At 37.3% G+C, this 24,355-nt stretch overlaps 3 protein-coding genes across 4 annotated transcripts; 1 reads left to right on the forward strand and 2 right to left on the reverse strand.

Annotated features, from left to right (window-relative positions):
- Positions 1 to 862: 862 nt before the first annotated feature.
- Positions 863 to 5,961, reverse strand: ccdc106a (coiled-coil domain containing 106a). The gene is made up of 8 exons (XM_028470697.1): positions 5,806 to 5,961; positions 5,315 to 5,384; positions 5,153 to 5,251; positions 4,824 to 5,039; positions 4,679 to 4,735; positions 3,408 to 3,689; positions 2,332 to 2,499; positions 863 to 2,251 (listed from the first exon to the last, which is right to left on the reverse strand). Exons 2-8 carry the CDS (start codon positions 5,382 to 5,384, stop codon positions 1,935 to 1,937), a joined length of 1,209 nt encoding a protein of 402 aa, XP_028326498.1. The 5' UTR covers positions 5,806 to 5,961; the 3' UTR covers positions 863 to 1,934.
- An 836-nt stretch (positions 5,962 to 6,797) lies between these two features.
- Positions 6,798 to 8,705, forward strand: tmem238a (transmembrane protein 238a). The gene is made up of 2 exons (XM_028470960.1): positions 6,798 to 7,001; positions 8,148 to 8,705. The coding sequence occupies exon 2, from the start codon at positions 8,156 to 8,158 to the stop codon at positions 8,483 to 8,485; it is 330 nt and encodes a 109-aa protein (XP_028326761.1). The 5' UTR covers positions 6,798 to 7,001; positions 8,148 to 8,155; the 3' UTR covers positions 8,486 to 8,705.
- Positions 8,706 to 9,664: 959 nt separating this feature from the next.
- LOC114478118 (C-Jun-amino-terminal kinase-interacting protein 4) lies at positions 9,665 to 22,370 on the reverse strand. 2 transcript variants are annotated; one of them, XM_028470958.1, is made up of 28 exons: positions 22,238 to 22,370; positions 19,879 to 20,226; positions 19,590 to 19,784; positions 18,717 to 18,837; positions 18,186 to 18,256; positions 18,027 to 18,091; positions 17,752 to 17,824; positions 17,490 to 17,650; positions 16,791 to 17,044; positions 16,596 to 16,653; positions 16,309 to 16,461; positions 16,200 to 16,236; positions 15,939 to 16,066; positions 15,754 to 15,807; positions 15,128 to 15,268; positions 14,894 to 15,020; positions 14,679 to 14,765; positions 14,555 to 14,602; positions 14,316 to 14,457; positions 13,832 to 13,874; positions 13,638 to 13,718; positions 12,727 to 12,794; positions 12,455 to 12,603; positions 12,187 to 12,358; positions 10,896 to 11,009; positions 10,719 to 10,817; positions 10,552 to 10,641; positions 9,665 to 10,484 (listed from the first exon to the last, which is right to left on the reverse strand). In XM_028470958.1, exons 2-28 carry the CDS (start codon positions 19,975 to 19,977, stop codon positions 10,366 to 10,368), a joined length of 2,949 nt encoding a protein of 982 aa, XP_028326759.1. In that variant the 5' UTR covers positions 19,978 to 20,226; positions 22,238 to 22,370; the 3' UTR covers positions 9,665 to 10,365. The 2 variants fall into 2 exon arrangements, 1 of the variants encoding a protein (XP_028326759.1); XR_003675814.1 differs by having other exon boundaries at positions 10,436 to 10,484; positions 10,896 to 11,004.
- Positions 22,371 to 24,355: the final 1,985 nt, after the last annotated feature.

The raw sequence follows: 24,355 nt of genomic DNA on the forward strand, positions 1-24,355 counted from the left end.
TTTAAATTTCACTTTTTAAAGTTAAGACTGGCACTAGAGACCCAGAAGAGGTAGAGATTTATTGCCTCTGAAATTAAAAAAGGAGCTGGTCCAAAGACAGAAACCTAATTGAAGAAATGTCTCACATGGTTTATTTTCTGTTTTAATTTTGAAATATGGACAAGACAGGATCCACCCTGGCTTGTTACTGGTTCTCCACTGATACACACAATAAAACCTCTTCAATTTACTGTGCTTAACATAACATATTTTAATGCAAAGGGAGAACATGCAAACTCTGCTCAGGAGACCACTGGAGTACAAAACATCATAAGATAAATTAGGGATGTTTGTGATGTTCCAGTTCAAACAAAAATTTACTTTAACACAAATAAAACTTTATTATAAACCAGTGGATAATACAGAGCACTGTTACTAAGAAAATGTGATCAACTCATCTACATTTTGAAAGAACAGTATTTTTACATCATTGTGATCAATTTTATAAGTCCCACTTTAGAATCGCATTGAATTGCCTTGTGTATGAAATGTGCTCAACAAATACATTTGCCTTGCCTTAAAAAAATCTTCTATTTTGCTGGAAATCAAATGTGTACATACAATATAAATCTGCTAAGAAAAAGGTGAGTATTGCATTTTTGAGAAACTGTTAAATATTTGTGGGCAGTTTATACAAACAACCAGATTTAAGTATTTGCATGTGTCATCAAAACTGTATATGACACAGTTTCTAAATAACAATCAACATTTCGGTTTTGGACAAGAGGCACAAAGTTCCTCAGAGAGCTTTTTACGTTTGTAAAACAAGTGGAATATTATGGAGCTCATGCTGCTTTCGCTGGTCACAAAACCTCACACATCATAGATAGAAAACAACCAGCATAGAGTTTAATAATCACAGAAACTTCCTTTACAAAGAGTGATTAAGGTCACAATTTAATGTAGAGCCTCTAAATCAGAACAACGGAATACATGTTTACAATAATTCAGTGCAAATCATCTGGTAAAGGGGGCATTGCAAACACCAGTGGAGAAGTATCATTGTTGTAACTGAACATGACATGAACATGATAATACCAGTGGATGACATTAATAAGAACATACATACAATTCAATTAATACATTTAGTATTGCATACACATGTCAAATAAAAACACGTACAGTTATTTTATATAAGAAATGTTTTTTTTACAACTGTCACTTAATCATCATGTGAATCTCATTATGTAATTTCAAAGAATGAGATTCACCCCAAAAATGTGAATAAATTACCAAGACAACCTTGCATAATTTGTTGGAAAATACCATAAAAATAAAACAAAACACAGCAAACTCACTGAGCAGTATGAACACAATGAACTAGTGTTGATTAATTTCAACAAACACTGTTACGTATGTTTTACAGACACTTACGATGGAAAGCTAACACGCTTCTAAGCCTGTTAATACTGCTTAGCAATAAAATAAGATTATTTTGTGTGTTTAGAAGTATATTAATAGGTAAAAACTAAATTAAAAAAAAATTACAACATTGAAAAAATACTAAACAAACTGTCTCAGTAAAATAAAACATGTTACAATGTGTCAGAAGAAAAAAAGTGATTGACTGGTTTAAGTTTACAGCAATATTCATGACAGTGGGCTATACAAAAATGTTATCTATTGACACTAAGGAACATTAAAAAGTCTTTACATCTGCAGACACCAAAGATAAAGATCGCTTTCTTTCTTGTGCAAAGAACTCAACTACAAATATGTGAAAATGTTGAAAAAAAAACTAAAATGTGTCCATAATATGAAGCAAAGTTCCTTCATAAACAGACTCACTGTATCCCAGTAGCTGTTATTCACTTCCCTAAAAGTCTTTAGCTTTCACGGCTGCAGCAGAGGTCAAACTAACTTCCACCTCTCATTTTGAACTGTGGTCTCTTCCCTCAGTGTCTGAACCTATATGAAATAGGCAGGAGAAGGTTACTCTTCTTCAGGGCCTGCACTCTGCTCAGCGTCTCTTCATCCAGGGAATTGTAGCAGCGTCGGGCGTAATCCAGGAGCTTCTCCTTTGAGGGGTCAAACTCACCCACGTCTGCCACCTTCTCCGGGGCCACAATCAGCAGCTCAGCTATAGGTGTGGTGGAAGCCACCGTGTTGCGATCCACGCCATGAATTTTGAAGGCTTTGGACATATTTTTCAAACGCTGGTATGTGAGTAGAATCTTCTTGTAGCGAAACAGGACACCGGCAGCATCTTTCACTGTAAGGAAATGTGAACAGAAGGGTTAAGTAAACTAGGAACCTCATCAGAAATTATGCTAAAGATGATCTATCCTGTACCTCTTTGTCGCTCTCTTTGAAGTCGGAAGACTCGTCTTTTCTTTATGTGGGGTGTGCTGCTGTTAACTGACTCTGACAATACACTATCACCTGATATCATTTCCTCTTCCTCCATGTAGCCCTCCTGCTCCAGGTATTCAGCAGATTCTGCCAGAAGTGAGACGGAATCTAATCAGACAAAAAGGATCTAATCATCCAAACTGCACAGCTTAAATCATGTTTTCAACAGGTATGTTAAGTTAAGGTTTCGTTTATTCAGACTAGGTTTTTAAGGAAATGTTTCATATCCTGACATGTTTCGACTGTCAACTGCCAGTCTGCGTCCGAATAGTCCCTCCTATCGCCTTTCTTATTTACTGTTCCTTTAACTTCCATAACCCCGTGGATGAAGTCACAGGGTTAAGGAAAGGTGTTAGGAGAGGAGTTAGGAAACGGCCATCAAGTTTGTTTTGACAATCAGATGCACTTCCACTTGGTGATGTAATAATCTGACGGCCGCGAAGGTTAGTGACGTCTGCCGTGGTGAAAAAACGACACATTTATAACACTTTCCGCTGTTATAATCTCAAAAATTACAAGGTTTGAATGTAAATCAAAGGAAAACAGGCTAACAAGCTACGAGGAACAAAAGTGAAACTAAAAGAACGTCACATTGAGAATGGTTGCTCACACTCACCTTCACCTTCCACTCAGAAATATGAATTATGTTGAATAAAACATAATGTGGCTAAAAATGTTTCTGATCCCTTTTTTTCGAACCAGTGTCTGTTTTATGTCAGTTATAATCTGATAATATGTCTTACATTATAATAAAATATAGGTTTTAGATTATATCATTTTTTTTTTATTGTTATGTTTTTAATCAATGGGTGTAATCATCAAAATCCTAATCGAATTTCAGTTAATTGCACAGCTCTACTGGCAGTTGACAATGGAAACATGTCAGAAGATAAAAATGTCCTGGAAAACCTTGTTTGACTCAACAAAACCTTAACATACTATTCAAAAAGAAAACAAAACAAATCTTGCTGGAGCTACGTTTTCAACAAACTCAATAAGAACGAGGTAGATTTGACCTGGACCGACGTTGCCATGTCCACCAACTTCATTCATAGATGATCTTGTGACACTGCTGCTGTTTGCACTATGGTCAGTGGCTGTGGCCGTGGCGGAGCCGTGGCTATGATTTTGCATCAGGGCCTGCGATTGTGTGGCGTTGAACAAGGCATTCATAGAAGCGAGTTGATTGGGTAATGAGTTGGAGACGTGGTTCTTAGAAGAGCCCATTGTAGGGAGAGCAGGCCGTCGCTGGATGAACTGACGGGAGGCAAAATGATGTGCGTCTGTCTTCTGTTGCTCTGTGAAGAGAAGAAAATCAGATCCTTTACCTGAGGCTAACACAGAGGTGAAAATAAACACTTCTACAAACACAATTACGTCACCGTGGAAGGTGAAAATAATCTGACACCTCAAGCTTGTCACATCAAGTATGAATACTTTTATACTTTTAACAGCCGTTTGGTTTCCTACGGCTTAGTTTAGCGCAGGGCTTGTCAAATTTTCAATTTCATGCCAATCTTCTAAAATGCCTTTCTTCATTGAAAATAAAGATCATTAACAATGAACAAAATGCAGACGCACAAAAAAAGTAATAATGAGAAGCCGTAAAATGAAGCAAAAATTTAAAGAGCATTACATTATTAGACTGCAGTATATATGTGACCGGGAACAAAATGTTACGTGGAACTAAAGTGCAAAAATACTGATTGTGGTCGACATGTTAAGTGAAGTGAAATAAAAATAATAATAAAAAAAAAACTTTTAATAGCTTACTTAAAACATGTATTTTCATTTTTGTTTTCTTAAGCTTTTTGGCTTAGATTGCAAACAATGTCGTTATTTCCTGTATTTTTGAGTTCCAAATATGTTGTTTATGCAGGTGATTAGTTTAATTTAGTTTTTGAGTTTTGATTTATTTATGAAATATGTCACTTGCACTATGAAACATATGACTTTTTTCCCTGTTAGTTCATTTCATATGTGCACTGAAGTTCCTTTTTTGTTTTTTTAAGCTTTTTGACACAGATTTGCAAACAATGTTTCGTTATTACCTGCATTTTTACATTTGTTTTTTTATTTTTTATTTAGGTGATTAGTTTAATTTAGTTTTTGATTTTTTATGAAACATAATGTTACTGGTTCCCTGTGAGTTCAATACATTTGAAAATATGTTATTTGTCAGGATAATTGGGGTGTGGGGGGTGTGCATGCAGGTGGGGCTTAAAAAGTTCACCTTAGAATACCCCCAAAAAAGTTTGAGAACCACTGATTTAGTGTTTGTCTTTACCAGAGGGGCGATCTTCTTCCCTTCGTACCCTCCAGTTAAATCGTCGGGGTTCATATCCTTCAGAAAATACAAAAAGTTAAAACATAATTCTATTGTATTTTTTTATTTTTAAACCCCTTATTTCAACTCTCTCTCTGCTTCTCACCATTACTGTACTGGCTATTATTCTGTTCCTGGCTCTTAGTGGAAAAGATGAAGCGATCCAACTGGCAGCGCAGAAAATCTCGTTCTTCTTCCAAGTCTTCTATTCGTTTCTGCAGCCAGGAGTTTTTTTCCAGAGAGATCTGTAGCTGTGTACGCAGATTGGTGATCACCAAGTAGGAGTTGTTTACGGTAGAAGGGCCAGCAGGAGAGGTAGACTCTGATGTGAATGAACAGGAAAATCAGATGAAATCACGCCTTATTTTTGTTATTGTTGTTTTTTTTTTTTTTTAGAATGAATGAATTGCATAAATGTTTGATTGTGAAGTTTACCTTCAAAATTTTGTTCACGGTGATTAAAAAATCCCTGCTGCTCATAACTGCCCTCCTCATATGGGATTGAAATTTCATAGGTGTCTTCATTTTTTGGAGCTAAAAAGAGAAGCAGATATTGAGCAGTGAAGCTGTAAAGGTGGAACTTAATGTCAGTCTTACTCTGCAGATGGAGTGATCCTGTGTGGATCTTAGATGTGGAAGGAGCATTACTCCTGGTTCCGTCCTCCATCTACCACAAAGAAATGTTGATTAGTTCACACCAGAGCAGTGTATAAGGGATCATTACGTCATGCTGCTATGGCAAGTCAGTGGACTGTTAACGTTATGGCGTATCGTGTCAATTCTCTCATAAACCAGGCGATTTCAATTGAATGTTACGACTTTAAACTACAAATGTGACTAAAATCCACCTCACGACTGCCTATCATGTTCTGCCGAGGAGCAAACTGTTGACATTTCACAGCTAAATGACGTTAGCTTATAACTATGTTAGCCTCGTGTAATATTAGCATAGAATATGTAGCCAGTGTTTTTTCTTCTTTTTAAGCCGATATACTTCATTTCTTGCTCAGTCAAACGATTAAATCAGCCACAAGTCCGCCGTCCCTATCTCGACATAACACACTCATCCAGCAGTAATGGGTACGTACCACGTTACGTTTGTTATAACTTAACCTCGCACATGTAATAAGACGTTATTACTCTGTCATACCTCCATTTCACGAGCTAGTCTGCTAGCTAACAAGCTAACAATAACAATTATCGCACTTTTATTTTTACAGCAGTTTACGTCACTTCCGGGGCGACATTTTCACAATATGACAAAATCATTGATTTAAATAATAATAATAATAATAATTATTATTCCTGTTCGAGGGAAAATAAAAAGTAACTGTAGTGAGAAAAGTACAGACCAGAGGAGGGAGCGTGAACCCTACAGAGCCCTGTTTGTGCAACAAAAAAAGTAGAAATTATTACAAGAAACTCCAAGAAAAGATACATACATGATTAGAAAGTAAAAGTAAACATAGAGACAAAAACAATGATGTAATAACACAAGAATAAAGGATTGGATATTAAATAGGGGTTAAATCCAAGTGCAAATGTACATGCAAATATTATACAAACTACACTGTGCAATCCAAGAAAGCTGTAAGGCTAAAGTGGGGAATCAACATTTTTAGAAAAAGAGATTATATTATTATTATTATTGTTAAATCTAAATCTAAATCCTACATCTTAAATCTAAATGTTAAATCTAACTCTAAATGTCACGGGTGAAACTAAATATTTAGCTAATATGTAGATTCACCGAAAGTACCAAAATAAAATATTTAGATTTAACATTTATATATATATATATCACAAATTTCACAAACATTGCGGTACATCTGGTCAAAAGTAGCAGAGAAAAATTCACATAGGTTTTTTTTTTTAATGTGGTTTGCTGCTAAATATTTCAAAAGGTTTCGGTTTATTTTAGCATGCGCAACCGGGATCCCATATTGAATGTCCTTTTTTGGTGTTGTCATGGCTACCATTTGACTAGCTTGTTTAAAAATGTCTCCAAACCTCTTTTATTGTGTTAATTATTTAATAGGAAGTCCTGTTTGCGACTTTAACGTGTTCAGCCTGTGTGTGTTCTACATGGTTGTAGAGTTAGTCACACTTGCACACACACACACACACACACACACACTAGGACAGGTAGAACAGGTGACTGTGAGGTGTCAGGTTTCACTGTTGACTGTAGCGCGCCTCATAGTCCCGCGAGTCTCCTTCAACAAAGTCTTCATCTGTTCTGTATGAATACGTAGAACTTCTAACTCATCAACGCCACTACAGGGTAGGTAGAGTTTCTTTTGTTGAAAAAAAAAACAAAAACTAATTCACGCTATTTGACTGTGTAGCTTTGTATTTACTCAACAAGAAACCAAAAGTCCCCTTTATACCGTTTAAACGGTAGGAGAGGTGTGGCACCTGTGTGAGGAGTGGATGCAGGAAAACAAGTCACTGATGTATTCTTATACTTTCCTCTCAGATTGCACACACATGCAGAAATGGGTTTTAAAGGACAAATGTTCATCTATTTTTGTAAATGACTGGATTTTATCAAGCATTTTTGTCACATTAGGAATTAATTATTTTATTTTTTTCGATTTATGTTTAATGCACATTGAAGCATGGGTCCAGCCGATATATGGGATTTTGGGGTCGATGTCAATATAAATATTGTTTTTAAAACAAATATATATAAAAAAAAAAAAAAAAATTCCATGTCCGATGCATCTGCCGATAACAGATATATCGACTGATATGCCAAAAATCATAACATTGATATACACAGGATATATACTGCATGTACATGAACACGAATTCTTGAAATATTCCAAAAATATGGAAGCAGACCATTACTAAAATAAAATAAGGAACTTTAATTAGTAATACTGTCTACATAAGGACTGTAAAGCCACTGATAAATAAGAAAAGGCAAACTTGTGCAAACGGAATTTATGAAACACAATGTAAAAAAAATTAATTCAAAATGAAGTGGCTCAAATCTCAATCAGTAAAAATGGATTTTTTTTTTTTTTAAAGGGCAAAATGTAACTGTGTAAACAATGAACCAGTGCGTTTCTCGCTGTGTTGTCATTTTGTAATCATTACTGATTCAAAAGTAGCAGCTTCTAATGTAGAAAGCACAGCACAGAGCTATCAGAATGTCCAGGCTGCACCAAAGTGAATACATCAGTTATGTATTACAGCCAGAGAAGTAGTAAATGATTAAATCTCCACCTTTCAAAACCCCTAAGTTTTGTCTTACAGAATAAATGAAAGTTTCATTTGTTTCTAAGTTTTGTCTTCAAGGAAAAACTCCAAACAAAATGCTATGTTTGCTACATTTACCATAGAACAATACCCAAGATCCTTCACAAAAACATATAGTGGAGAGTAGGAATTGTTGACATTCGACCTGTTCTCTCTCTTCCAGTTTGAACCATGGCACCAAAGTATGAAGGCCTGTCCCACTGTAAGCTGGCTCTGGTTTTCGCCATCCTCATGGACCTGCTGGGTGTGATTTCCTTGCTGCTGGGCGTCTTTGCACCATTGGAGATCCAAGGCCGGGACTTTGGGGATCTGCTGGTGTACACTGGTGCCCTGCTGGTGCTGTTTTCACTCGCAGGTTGGGTCATGTGGTATAGCGGCAACATTGAGGGTCTGACCTCTAAGAAAGAGCTCGGAGGAACAGTGGGTGGCGCAGTGGACCGACTCGCTCGTTCCCTGAGCCGCAGGATACGTCTGCCCAGGACTCACAGTAGCCCATCGTAGGAAAACCCCTGGTCATGGAATCCATAACTGAGACACTGACAGACTGCTGTTACATGAGGGCTTGTCCCTAATAAGGAGAGAAGCCAAACAGCTTGAGTCAAGGAGTGATATTTTATATCCCAAACCTCTTCACTGTCCATGTTTTCATATGAAATAAGTTTTAAATGTTCATCACTTTAAAACATATCAGTCTATTAATAAAAAGAAACTTGCAACATTTCTTTTGACTGTCAAATATTCTGTTTCCATAGCTGCGAGCAGGTGTGGACAGGCCATCTTCTCGGTGGGCCGTCTACCCAATACTTTTTTTTAGTTTTGATGAGCGAGTGTAGGCAGACAAAATGGTTAAAAAGTGGTAAAAACATGGCAAGAAAAGAGTGAAAAGTGACTAAAACGGGCCAGAAGCAGTCAAGAGTGGCCAAAAAATGGGCAAATAAAGAACCAGGTGGTATATATTAGCAAAGGATAGCTTAAATGGGCAAAATGTGGTAAACAATAGTGGAAAAAAGGACAAAATGTGGCCAACAATAGTGGGCGCCGCAAATGGCTGCTCCGGTGTGTTGATGTGTCTCCTTTCACTGCAACTACCTAGTCAAATTCCTCGTATTGTTCTAAACTGTACCTGGTCAATAAAAGATTCTGATTCTGATTCTGAAAAGGGGAAACAAAAAAAGGCAAAAGGAGGGGAAAAGGAAGCAACTGGTATTTAATGGGCAAAACTTTGATTATTTGGATGAAAATGTACCAAAAAAATTAGATAGGACAAAAAATTTCAAAAAGATATTTATAGTCTGGGGAAAAAAAGTGTTAAGGGGCAAAAATGGGAAAAAAGGAAGTTGCAAAAAGCCCAAAGGACATAGTTAAAAAGGGGTTAAAAATGTTCTCACTTTTAAGGTTTTCAGGGGGAATAATAAATAAAATGAACACATAAAGAGCCACGTGTTGAGCATAACAGACGTGAGCATAACGGCTTCTACAAGGTGTCCATTGATAATGTACCGAACTGGTCTGGGCACAAAATGCCAGAGCTGAATTTTTGTCCCAGTCCACCCCTGGATACTGACCATCTATGAATAAAGACAGATTAAAGACTGTGAGATCAGATGAAAAACAAAATGCACATAAATATTGCAAATAGGACACTTATTTTTGAAGTATGAAAAGATTATTTAAAACAGGACAGTTCAAAACACATTTAATGTCCTATTCAAGGAGACAGAAAGACAATCATTGATGAGAAAATAAATATATCACTTAAATTATTCATTCTGTGCATGACATGTATACACATTCAGAATGTGCTTGTATCCAATCATATCAGTAACATTAGGCAGGTCGACTTAAACTGCAAAATGGTCACATGCTTTCACCCCTGCTGTTAATTTAAGGGCACTCATCATTTTAGTGTCAATGGATTAAAATACATACAGCCTCGAGGACTTCTATGAGAGTCAACGGTCATTATGGAAAAACCAAGAAATGGAGAATAAACTTAGGACAACCTCTAAAACAAAAAAATGAGGTTTTTCTAAGACAGAAATCATATTTTCCAGTTCACAGTTGATGACAAAAACACATTATCACAATTACAACAATATTTAAGTGAATACAAAGTTTGACCACACCCATTGAACTGAGGCAGCAGATCATACACAGAAATTGTTAAAAAAACATTAACGACAAAAAAGCAAATGAAGGCACACGTGAAGGACTCATCTTCCAGCAAAACCATGGATGCACAAAAACCTGAGGTACAAAACAACATTATTCATATACCTTAGGTTTGCCTCTGTAATGAGATGATACTGCATTTGGTTTCGGCCAGGCCTAATTAGCATTTGTGTGTTTAAACTTGATCTTTTATTTCATATAAAACAATGTCAGAGTTCAGGACTAAAATCTGAGGGCAGGGGATTCTGCCAAATGATCATGTGACTACGCTCAGACCGTTGTGGTGGGACTTGAGGCACCTCGGTCATTTCGTCACTTGCATCATCACCTGAAAAACCAAAAGAAAAATGAAATGTCTATTGATAGTTCAGACCAGATGTAAACTGGAAACTCACCAATCCGGAAATTGATGTAGCCTTCTCCTCCACTGAGGACAAGCTGAGCTGCTGTGACTTGGCCGCTGCTTGTTGATGTGATCAAGCAGCCTGTGAGGAAACATGCTTCAGTCACAGAGAACTAACACAGCAGGTATTTACTATTCTCAGTTCAACCCATTCCTCACCAGAAGCAGCCACGATAAATCGGACAGCTTGTCTATGTCCGTGGTAGCACAGCTGGGCCGACGCCGTGGAGCAATACGGGATGGAAACGGCCTCTGAAGCTAAAGACAGTCAAAAAAAATCACATTACTGACAACACAAAATTCATCCACAGACCTTCCAAACTGAACAGAACTTACTTATCGACAAAGGGATGGAGAAAACAGCTCCACCTCCTGTGCCCACCCACAGACGACCTGAGATGATGGTGAGAGCGGTGATCTGCAGAGGGGACAGGGTCAGGAAGGGCTGCCCTGCAGAGAGGGAACCTTTGATTAGCATAAAGCTTTTATTGATCTCAAACAATCATGACAAGTTAGTCTGAAATAACGATGACAATGTAACATTTTTTAGATCGTTGTAATACCAATATCAGAAATAATAATGATCATTATGTCCTTGCTGTAAATCATATATATTGACATACATTAGTTCCTGGCACATGCATACACAAGTACTCTAATAGGAGCAATTTAAAGACCATAATGATCTTAATATACATCTTTTAGTCTTTGGGAGAAAACCATGATGCTTAGAAAAAAATTTCATCCATGCTCAAAAGGCAGATGTTTACTGAAAGAGACCAGGAACTATTTCACCATTCAGCATCATTAACTCTGCCAAGGAGGTACATTTTTTCACCAGCATTTAAACTATTTATGTTTGTTTGTTTGTCTGTTATCAGGATTACATCAAAAGAACTTAATGGATTGTGTCAAAATTTAAACCAAAGATAGACCTTACACAATGGAAAATTCTATTAAAATGTGGATCGGAATCAAAGTACTGTCTCCTTCACTGGCTAAAGTTCAAAAATTCATATCTCAGTTCATAATTGTCAGATCTATATGCAATTTATGTCAAGTTAGTTTCTCAATCATCCCACAGAGTTTCATCTGCATCGGATCCAGATTGCATATTTCATCGCAATTTTTGGTAAAAAAAAAAAAAAAAAAAAAAAATACATTTGGATCTACTGTATCATTGTTATGGGGATAGAAATTGATGCCGATAACTGCCAATATCTGGCCACAAGGATATTTGGCGTTAGGCTGATGTTTTCGCTCTCTAAGTGCTCTTCTTAATAACGTCCTTATATACCCTTTGATTGTTTGTAAACATTGTGACGTATTATGTTGGGCGGGGCTTAGCCTGGACGCAAAACCACAATAGTCTTAGTTTTTTCTGAGCACGAGTGCCTGCTGGAATCCTATAAAAACTTTAATTTACATCCACTAGTGTTATTCCTCCTATTCTGGCACCCAAACACAAAACAGACGACATTCTAAGGCTGTAACATGACTAGCCTTCACAGTCTTTAGCCAGCTGTGTTTCCTGTTTTTGCCTACAGCTAGACTTGTGACGTCACTCGTGACGTGGGCCATTAAGGGGTTAATAGTGTCATAGTAAAATAAAATACAGTTTGGGCACCTAATGTTTTAGTGACCAAAAGGGTTAGATCGAGTTCCTGCAGGGGCCGCCCTGTGGACCAGTCAAACAGCCTGAGGATTGGATCAAGACGGCACGAGGTCCAAACTCCAGTACCCCCAGCACACAGGAACCGAACCTGCTGCTCACTGCGCTCAGACACGCAGAAGTTACGCTGCAATAAAAGTCAAATAAACCTCATTGATCAACAAATGAACAGATCACACAAAAGTAACATTCAAAGGTTTCAGGCATTTCCATTACTTCTTACCTCCACCTTCCTGGTACCAGTGTCAACTACATGAACTCTGTTCCAGTATCCCACCCACAGGCGGTCATCTTTAGCAAGGCAGCAGCGAATGGGCTGTAAGGGATTTGATCCAATAGCCATCACAGAGTGCGATTGTAAATTCCAGCCATCTGTCAAAAAAAGATTATCTTTTATTTAGAACATTATATCAGCCTGAGTAAATCAAGCAATTAGAGCCATTTATTGTCTGGCACACTCAGATGTATCAGTGAAAAGAGAAGAAAATCAGTTACCTGAGTTGTGAGAGAAAAAAGCCAACGTCCCGTCAGCTAAACCAGCAACGACCTGATCCTGGGTATACCTGAGATTGAGTCGGCACAAAGAAAAACTTTTAAATGCGGTCAATGCAGCATTAAACCTGGCTAGTTGACTCTTTGTAAAACAAAACTGGGGCTTTCTATATACTCCACAACACTAGCTTTCTACAATCTTTTTGTTTGTAATGCTTATTTACTGCCCACTACAATTATGAGACAATATTTGATCTTCACCTGTCAGCTGTAAAAATGCAATGGCAGATTTTTTTTCATGTAAGAAATAATCCATTTAGCATTCTAAATGTTCTGAGTTCATAAACAAAAAACTAACTAAACAAAAGAATGACAAGAATGGGCTGTGACTGAATGAACACAAATAATTAGAACTGTGTGAAAAAGAGAACAATATAAACAATATGAAACAAAAATGGCTAAAATGCAAAAGCATTTTCCATGTTATATGATGTCATATTTTACATATTACACAACATTAGCCATTAAAAAATTGACTAACATAAGCACTTATTCATATAGTGGAGGAACGTATTTGTTATTAATTTGTGTATTTAGATCAATAGAATAAATGGGGGAAAATGTGGATTACTTATGGTATTTGTTAATGACTGTAAATACAGTAAGTTATAATGTTTTTCATGTCAGAAAGTCTAGTTGTGCTTTGAAGATGAGAAGTTTAAAGCAGGTACATTTACTGTGCTCTGTGTAACAAAGAGAGGGAAACTGTGGAGAGGAAGAAGCATCATTTTCCCAAAGACTCAATATCTACCCAAACAGACTCAAATCCAATTTTTGTGCTACACAAATTGTGAACATTTTGACAGGAGGTTATTGATATTCCAGCTCAATAACAGAGATCAAACATAGCCTACGTGAGTGAATGGATGCCCTCTGATAGAGATACAGACAGCAGACAGCGTCTCCTGCCAACAGAGGCTGAATGTATCTGTATACTGCAATAGAAAAAAGAGAAAGCAGTGAGCATGTGTGTGTGAGTTGACAGCCAGTCTCTATGATCCTTAAGTTGTTATTCAATGTAACAAGTGGTCCATTCAGCTGAATTTACCTCCCTTCCTGAGTCCCAATCCACACAGTTCCTGCAGAGTTACCTGAAACAACAACAGCACAGATTGGGCTGGAGGAAAGCTATGTCAGCAGAGAGGATATCCAACACTGTTCAGATAAGTCCAACGAAAACAACCATTTTGATTTCTGAAAAGAGACGACACTTGGCACACATGGTCACCATATAATGAATCTGTATCTTGGACTATGGGCTAGGATGGCACATCTGAAAAGTGTGTGTGACCATTCCCAGTGTACTGGGGAGATCATGGAAATTTAAGTGTTGGAAGTTAGGGGGAAAAAAAGCATTAAATCAGGGGTGGCCAATCCTGGTCCTCAAGAGCCACTATCCAGGATGTTTAAGATGTTTCCCTCTTCCAACACACCTGATTGAAATGACCAGGATTGTTATCAGGCTCCTGCAGAGCTTGATGATGAGTTAATCATTTGAATTAAATAATCTGTCAGATTTAGGCAGCACTAACCTATAGGGGGCACTGCACAAATGCAAAGAGCAGGAGCAGTGGGAGGGAGGCTGAACTGATCCAGTACTGCATTGGGCCGTGCAGGATCAATCACAGTGATATCACTGCAGGAGGCGGGGCCAGAAACCACCCACACAGAGCACTGTCTCAGAAGAGATGACACAGAACAATTAAAGCTCAGGCATGAAATAACGTGTCGAGGTCACACTTAAAATGATAGTAGCGTAATGACACCTTACCGTGGCCTCCCCTGAGATCTCAGGTGTGACGGCAACTGCACATTTCAGCTGAGGAGATAAAAACAAGTTTGGTTTTGACTGTTATATTAAAAAAATAGAATAGGTTTTTCATAAGGGGAGTTACCTTGGCTGTTGAGTCTCTTTGGTCTAACAATCTTAGCTGCACAAGAGCAGGAACATCTTTGGGCTCTGGTACATGTTCGTTATCCTCCTACAAGGATGACATTAAATCTCCTTAAATCACTCTGCTTGCATTGACAGTGAGAGAAAACACTTTTTTCCCCCATGCTGAGTGTTTTGTTAAATTATTTCTTTAAACTTAGTTAAACTTAATTATACCTGTGTATTTGCCAGAGGAACACTCCAGCCATCAATCTGCCGCTTTCCCAATGCTGCCCAAATCTGAGATCGAATCTCTCTGTAGAGCTCCCTCCTCCTTGCACGAGGCGAGATGGTAGCAGGAGATCTAAATATAAAGTATGTGCACAATATAGTAAATAACATACTTTTCACCATTGTGTATTGGCAGCGTAACTCAAAATTAAGAAACCATTAGCTCGGATAATTACTCACACAGTCTGTGTTCGGCTGATGGCCGGGAGTTGAGGAGATCCCAGTGGAGAGCGATAGAGTGATGGGGATTTTGATAAAGCAACAGCAGCAGAAGAGGGTGTGACTAATGGTGGTTTGGACGAACCAAACAAGCTGTGGAATCTATCATAAAAAAAACAAAACAAAAGAACACAGTTAAAGCTGCTGGACACAAGAACTTTTCATCAGATAAATCCAAAGTATAGACCTCATTACACCTGGATGAGGACGTTATGAGTTTGTCATGTTCATTTATTTTTTTGTCTGTCTGTGTACAGTCTAACTCAAAAACTGATGAACAGGATTACGGTGAAATTTTCAGGAAACAAGGAACAAGTGATTAAATTTGGGAATGGATTGGGATCAAAATACCGATTCTGGATCAGTTTCAAAAATCAATAATTCCCAATGCTCAGCTCTTTGAATTTGTTCTACAGCACATGCTGCTGGTGACTTTGCTCCTTCAATGTGTAAATGAACACGGTACCATGATCAGACAACTATCAAAATCTGTCAATGAGAATATTTGGCACTTGTGAAGGTTTGCGTTGTCTGAGTGTTCTAGTTGATTAATAAGTTAAAAATAATTTGGATGGTAGAAGACTCACTTTTTCCAAACACTGGACCTTTTTTCCTCTGTAAACTTCTCCTCTTTGTTGGCTCTAAAAAAAAAAAAAAAAATCAAATGAGCTTCATGAAGAAGTAGGTAAAATTATTTATTACAATGCTTTAAGTCTATTATCAAATACATATATGCTTGAATCTAGCTGGGTATGTTCAGGAATAAAGTTACCTGAGGTTCTGACTGTGTCTGACGGCCTCCTGAAGCTCAAAGAGACGCTGCTTGTACTGGTTCTTCTCCATGACCACACGAGCCATTTCTGAGCGAGAGAAATGACGCATGGAGGCCGGTAGCAAAGCCTGAGTGGGAGAAAAATGTTATTTCTTTCACATATTGTGGTGTACACAAAGCAATTAATCTGAGATATAAAAACAGCATCAATACAGCTGTGGGGTCAGTTTGTTTTTCCTAATGAAGTAAATCACAGCTTACATCTGGATCCTCTGCTTGGCACACTTCTTTCCGAAGTCTGTGGAAAAGTTTGCAAGTCAGATTTTTCACAACATAATAAAGACGAATTATTGAGAATAATCTTAAGAACCTTTTGGTTTCCTCCTCCTTTTCCTTCATTCGACCTTCTAAATGAGACACTGTTTCCTGAAGGGTGATTACTTCCAGTTGAAGAGCTGAGCGGTCATCGGTCAGCTCAACCACCCGAGATATCAAAGCTTTTCGAGCAGCTTCAACAATCTCACTGGGAAAAAGCAATTACAACATTACAATAACAGTTTAGGATAAAGGAGTGTATGGGCAGTCCTTTGAATTAAAGATCACATTCTCTCACACACTGAGAGTCATGACTGGTCCATTGATGAATGCAGGACTCACTGTGAGATTTTCACTTCCTCATACTGTGAAAGAATGTTCTCAAACTGGTCTACGCTACCTGCACAGAGACCAGTATTAGAAAGCTCTCAACAATGCACATAGTGATAACAGTCAGAAATGTGTTCCAGGTTTTATTATTTACTATGCATTTATAGTTCACAAAGAGATAAGAGCATATGATTGTGTACCCAGTACCTCTGACACTGGCCCCTCGGTCTACGCTCTCCACATAATCTTGACTCAGCTCTGATAGTTCTGAAAACACAGAGTCAGTGTTGCGAAGTTCCCATTCCACACTGTCGTCTTCATCTGCCTCCTCTTCCTCATCTTTTTCCTTCGTCTCTCCTTCTTCACTTTTATCCTCCTCCATCTTGCAGATCACAACCTCCAGACCTTTCTCCAGTTCATCTTTTACTGATAGCTCCTCAGGGTTGTGTTGGATTGGGCTGCTGAGAGTTCAATGAAAATAGGTACCAGTTCGTAAAAATGCAATAAAATACAGGAAACTCATGGTTGCATGATAACTAAATTACTTTGGTAATCAGAATCATTTTATTTGTTTTTGTACAAGAAAAGCACAACATTTTTGAAAAAATGAAAATCAAAAAGCAGCTCTCAAAGACCCAAGACAGTGTAGAAAAATACACTGTCTTGGGTATTTTTGGTGGGTATAAAGATGTAGGCAACACATAAAAAAAAAAAACTCACACTTTATATATGTATATATGAAATAAAAAAAGGATGGGATGGACATGGAATGAATATTTACATATTAAATATATAAAAAATATTGCACAGTGAAAACAAGTGTAACAGCTGTTCAGCGTTTCATAGTCTATTCATATATAGCATCTCAAACAGACACACAGGAGTTTCAGGGTTAATTTGTACTACCTTGTATTTACAGAAACATGAAACTGTGTAAGCTCTGGAGTAGAGCTGATGATCTCCATAAATAATGGGTCCAGAGAAGGCTTTACAGAAACACCGACTGCTTTCGATTTTAACTGCTCCAAACAGGGAGGACCTGAGTTTGAATGAGGTCTTTGAATCATCTAAAAAAACAACAACAACAAAAGAGCAAAACTAAGTTTTCATCTAAGTATTATTTTGATATATGGATAAATAGGGTTTGGTTTGATGTCAATGTGCTTACCTTTTCATCCACACTAGTTTCTGAAGCGATGTGCTGCAGTGGAAAGTCTGAATTTCTTGAACGCACATGATTCCTGAAAGCATAGTATCAATTATCTACTTGTGCAAACAGGGATAATTTGTGGTTTACTCTTACATCAGATGTGATGCTTTTGCAAAATAGCAGAAAGAAATATTATCTCTGACCAGGTAACACGTCTTCTTTTATTTGTCACTATAATTTAAAGCTTACAATCAAGCTAATAGTAGGTGTGATATATTTAAATTAAGGATGACCTTAAAGGAGAATCCCTCTCAGAGTCTTTCCTTTTTTCCAAAATATCCCGATATGTGTAAGCCAGCTAGAGAGATGGAAATATCAGCAAGATGTGATTTCAGTTTCAAAGGACATTTAATCTATGCTTCTTCAGTGATAAGTGTGTGTGCAAGCAAGACCTTGTTGTGGGTGTGTCTCAGTGAGCTCAGTTCTCGACTTAGATTTGTCTTCTGCTCTTCCAAGGCCACCACTGACAGGAAACAAAGTGAACCAAGCTTTAGCAGGAAGTTATTAAAAGGACAGTTTTTCATGATTTACCTCAATATATGTTGAATGAATAAAAGTAGCTAATAAAGATAGTTCGTTTTGCACCTACTATTTACTGAAGTAAATATTGAAACACCTTAGCTGAAGTTTTATAAATAAGGCTGACATAACGCTGTCATTATTATGACATCACAGCTGTCATAAGCATGAATAGGGTGTCATGAGGGTTGTCCTTAAGTGTCGTTCATTACCCTAACCCTTCGTTACCCTAACCCTACCTAATCCCTAAGGCCTAACGCTACCCAACCCCACTACATCCCTCCACCTGACCCAAAAAATGCCAACATAGCTCCAAAGGTGTCCTAATTTAGCGAACAACATGTAATGACCGCCTTATGTATAACATTTCAAGTAAAGTGTCGCCGTAAAAACTATTGCCTCACACTGATCAGCTTGTTCTCTGGCTTTCTTCTCCAGATCTCTCTGCCGCTGTTCCCGCTCCTGTTCTCTCATTCTCATTGATCTCCTCTCGTGTTCAAATTGGTCATCCAACTCCAGATACCTCTGCAAAAAACAAAAAAAAAAAAGTCAAAAACTCAGCATTTTTAAAATAAACTCTTGAGACGGTAATTTTTTTTATTTGCTAAAGACATAGTATAGGCCTCATAGATCAATAAACTGAAAATCACTTGCTTAGGAAAAAAAATTATTTCCATTGGAAACATTCTCTTACTGACATTGTCAGAAAAGTTTCATGCATTGCATTGTGGGTTGTGAAGTCTCGTAAACAGATGCAAATTCTCATGTTTCTTCGCCATACAAGGAGGACAGTGATTTGCTTGACATTATTTTTGTTCTAGTGTGTTCCCAGTATTCCCTGTGATATCACCTCACTCTGCAAAATATCAAATTTCAACAGGATTCGGATCTTTCAGTGTAAACTTCAAAATAAATATTGTTTTGCAGCAAAGTTCATTCCGTGAAAACACCAGAACACTTTGGCAGAGTTTTTGGGGACAAACACAAGAAATTATGGTTAGAATTAAGTAAAAACACAGCTATGTATTACTTTACGGGACTCCACATCCCACAATGTTATGTACAAAACTGTTCTAACAATGTCAATAAAGTGTGTTTACTGTAGAGATCAATACAAGCTTTCGAGTGGCAATTTCAACCTTTTTTCTGAGAAAATGATCTTCAAATTATTGATCTGTGAGGCCTACTTCTTCCTCTTTATCTGATAACAAAATGATCGTCTGCAGCAGCTTTAAGTGTATAAAAGTTCAATGAGACGCGACTTAGTGATCTCAAACCTCCTGACTGTCTTTACGTAGCGCTCGCTCTGCTTGGTATCTATCCAGCAGCTCCTCGCGCTCAGCTCTCTCCCTCTCCGCCTCCTCCTCTCGGTCTCTCAGCTGGGTTTTACAGCTGGCCAGTCCCTCCAGGACCCAAACAAATATGGGCAGCAGCGACTCCACAACACCTTCGCCATGGGTCTCGATGATAGTCTGTGACAGGGTGAAGCAGCGAGGACAGAAATCCAAACAATTCTTACAGCGAAAGGGAGGAGCAATGGTGCAGCACAAAACTGAAGTCTCTCACCTGTAGCTCTGAATAAAGTTTTCCTGCTTCCTCGCTGACGATGTTTGGGTCCAGCTCCACCTCACCGGTCCCACACAACACTCTCTCACTACACTCCATCAGGACAAGGCTTTATTCAACCGTAACACACTATTGAATACTCACACGGCTCCTTCACAGTTCTCTGAGTCGAGTCACTAACCAATACAACTAGTTTAGTTGGAGTTTAGCAGCCAACTAACATTTCTACCAAAACCAGCACCACCCGTCCTCCATGGCTTCGAGACAAGCATCTTGTACACATCTCTCAACCGTCTGTTTCCACACTGCTGAGTTCAACTGATGACTGGAGGAGTTTAGGAGCCCATTCTGGAAAAAACAGCAAAAATAATTAAAAAAAAAAAAAAACTTTACAATCTTAATAACAGCTAAAACTAGAGGTCGACCGATATGTCTTTAGCATTTTAGAGTAGCCATTAAATGAAAAAAGAAAGAACAAAAACCAATCAGATGTATGAATATACAACAAGAAAGCAATAATAATAATAGAATGTGCACGGGAGAGGTAGAAGCCAATAGGCTTACTAATAAAAGTTGATAATAGGACAAGGATATGATATAATAGTGCCTAATCAAATCTTAAAAGGATATGGATTTTTGTTTTACTTGGTTGTGTACGGGTATATTTAAAGTTCAATAAATGTTAAGAGTTCTATTGGGGTGTTTCATTTAATTTCTAATATATAAATTTATATCATGAGCGTTTCAATTGTCTTTCATAATCAATGTGCTTTAAAAAAAAAAGTATATCGGCTTTAGATGTCAGCCATCGGCAGAATCTATTTTTTCTTCTTTTAAATCGGTATCTGCATCGGCCTTTGAAAATTCCATACTAGCACTATGGAAGCTAGCTACAACTCATCTTAAATCAAAAGAAACAACTGGATGAATTGTGCAACGCTGAACACAGTTGTGTTTCTAAGCAGCCTTAAAGCAGATTTTATTTTTCTTCTTTTTATATGATCATAGTTTATGCTTGTAAATGAAATGGCTTGTTGAACTTTACCCACTCAAACATGCATTCACAGCCAATAAAACTAAAATTGTAATGGCTGGTTTCTAAAACAAAGATACGTATTTTAGATCTGTTGGCTTGTTCTGGCTTTCAAATAAATGAACACATTACAAACCATGCAGATTACACTCAGTCACACATTCATGCATGAAATGATTTATTTAAACAGCACTGAAAATGAAATTTATTTTCTCAGTTTTAAAGTTAATAAATGTATTTATACTTAGAACCTGAGAACTTTTTATAATTTTTTTTTTTTTTTAAATTTAATTCACTGGAGTTGTTTTATTTTAAAAAAAAGAAAAAAAAAAAAAAATTGTACATTTTGACAAACATTTTATTTTATACAGATGCCTTAGTGGAAAATAAATGAAGTTCCAATTGTGCACAATTTTGTCTCTTCCTTTTTAAGTTAATACATGAGATGTTTACTGTATGCCAGGGAACTGTGACAATATTTATTACCAAAAATAAACATGGGGGGTGAACATAACTTGTAACTTTCACTTTGAGTACTTTTTAAATTGAGCAACTTTTTACGTTTACTTGAGCATTTTGTGTATGACGTACTTGTACTTGAGTACAATTTCAATCAAGTAACAGTACTTCTACTTGAGTAGGAGATAACTGTACACTTTACACCTCGGTATACATTAATATCCATAGGAGGCGGATCTCCCAGGGGGAGCAAAAATATGAGAGGAGGTAATGTAAATAAATTAATGCAGGGGACGCAATGCTTTTCATGAAATCTGGAAATGTTTGCGGTGATTGTTTTAACGTGGAAAAAAAAAAATAGTACAACTGAGAAGCAGGTGCAGACACACACACAGTTGACAAAAAAACACAGGGGAGGTGGAAAAAAGGCTCCAGTTGTGTGTGTGTGTGTGTGTTAAAAGCACAGGAGGGCTTTAAGTTCTCTTAAAATCAATTTCCCTTTCACAGATGTAGATGTGATTTCACTGACCTTTGGCTCTTTAGCTGCATGTGAGACAGTCTCTGTCTGTACCTTTAATAAAGATTGTGCAACCCAACATTCCTTGAGTGACAGACAGCACCATGACTGTCTCATGTTAAATATTAGAAACACACAAACAGGACAGCGACAGGTTGAAATGGTCGACAGTGAGTGGCATTAGGGTTTTTTAGAGAGAGACATAGGCCATTGGAAAGAGCACAGTATAAATAAATAACGTGCTGACAGCAGACACCTTTAAAAAAAGCCACTGACAGCAGCTTTACAGAGCTCACAGACGGTTTTAAAAAAACAGTCTGACAAACCAAAGACATTAACCACAAACTCACCTTTACAGCGTCCTGCCAGGTAGCTTTACCTCCCCCGTACCAAACAGCTGACATTCTTTACTCCCCATTACTAACATGAACGACTTTCAGAAAAGTGGTGTTTGATTATGACGTAGCCAGACTTAACTCGAAGATAGCCAATTGGCGTACAGCAACTGTTGAACCTAGCCAATAGGTGAGAGGGAAGGCGGGGCTTAGGGGTTTGGTTTTCGGAAGGTAAAAAAAAACTGTTTCCTGAAACTTGAACGGTGACACGTGACCACGTAGGTGGTGGCGGGTCGTCAGGTGATCTCCGTCCTAATCCGATACCTACGGACACATGTGACGCATGTCAGTCTAGTCATGTGACCAAAGCAAGCCGCATAGAGCGTCAGGCAACAGTATTTAAAACAATAGGTAGGTCACTATAATATATGGTTAACACATTAATGTAAACAGGTATGAAAGTATCTGTCACTGTTGCATGAAAAGTAATACAAACACTAGCCATGTGACTTTTTTAAAGCACCCAAAGTTGGGGTTAAATACTTGTTTTAGGCTGTTTTTTTTATTTTTTTTAATACTATTATTATTATTATTATTATTATTATTATTATTATCATCTTGTTATTTTATCGAGTTTGCACATTCTAGTCTAACTACTGTTTATATTTATACTTATCTTTTCTAGTTGATTGTTTATTATTGAATGTTTTCACTATTGAAGAGAGCACAGTTGACCGAGTCAAATTCCTCGTGTGTACAACATACACTTGGCGAATAAAGATGATTCTGATTCTGAATATTAATGTTAAATACTTGTCCACCAGATGGAGACACTGACACATTTTGTCATGTGACCTGCGTCTCCCTGAGCCATAAATCACATTTCATAGCCTTTTTTTAAAACTATTTTATTTTTATTTTTTTATTTTGTACCACCAAACAGTAGCTCTATGGAGATAGACTTGTGTCTTTATTATTCAATCAAAAAAAAAAAAAAAAAAATCACACAAACAAAAACTTTTCAAATCAAAAAAGTTTACTTCAACCAAAAATAAATATTTTCAATCAAAGAAGAAAAAAAATGACACCCAAATATTAGCATTTGAACACCTTTTTCTTTGATTAAAAATGTTTGTTTTTTTTTTTTTTATTGGAAATGTTTTTTGTTGTTGTTGCTGTTGTTGTTGTTGTTGTTGATTGAATAATAAAAACACAAATATACCTCCATATAGCTAAAAAGAAAAAAAAAGAAAGAGCAACATTTTTTATGTACATCTGAAATATTGTTTTACATTTTGTAAACACACTAAGTCATATAAAAAAAAATAATAATTAAAAAAAAAAAGTACTAAAATGACAATTTGATAGGTTTGGAATGTATTTTTTTTTTTTTTTTGATTCAAAACGGATAAATACTAAAGTGTGATTATAGTTATTATTTATAATAATGTATATAATAATAAACTATAATAATTGAATTTAGGTGGGCATGGTCTTCCTGTTGTGGATTTGCAGGTTCTCCCTACAAACACACCAGTGACCTTCTCCTCATTGCAGCAAACAACCCTGAGCACAGTGCAGTAACTTAAAACTTTGTATTTATTTAAGTGTGCATTCTTGTAAAACAGAAACGTATATTTGATACAGTAAAGGTGACATGAAGGCATCATTTCTTTTAGAAAAATAACCTGTTCAAGTGGGAATGAAACATTTTCTGAATAAATAGATTGGGACTGAGTATGAGACAGGAATACTACTTCCCTTTTTGACCTTTCACAACAAGAGCCCTACTAGGTGTTTTATTCAGAAATGATTGTCATAGTTGTTGGTTAAACCTGGCCATTCCTCTTTTGTTCACTTGTACAATTAACTGGTTTTCTTCTTCACACTGTGACTTTCTTAATCACCCTTCCACTCTCAACAAGAACTTCTTTTCCATCCTCCCTTTCTTCTCGAGTCAATCCTCTCTTTTTCCTCACCAGGAGGTAAAACGCAGACACGCTCCCTACCACTGCAACACTGAGGGCCAGAATCACAAAGCCCAGTGTGAGCAGGAGAGACATCCCTCCTTTTGAATGATTCAGCTGGTCCCAGATTCCCACGGCCACACAGCTGATGCCAATGAGAGTCCCC

The sequence above is a fragment of the Gouania willdenowi genome, chromosome 16 (assembly GCF_900634775.1).
Source record: "Gouania willdenowi chromosome 16, fGouWil2.1, whole genome shotgun sequence".
Lineage (NCBI taxonomy): Eukaryota > Metazoa > Chordata > Actinopteri > Blenniiformes > Gobiesocidae > Gouania > Gouania willdenowi.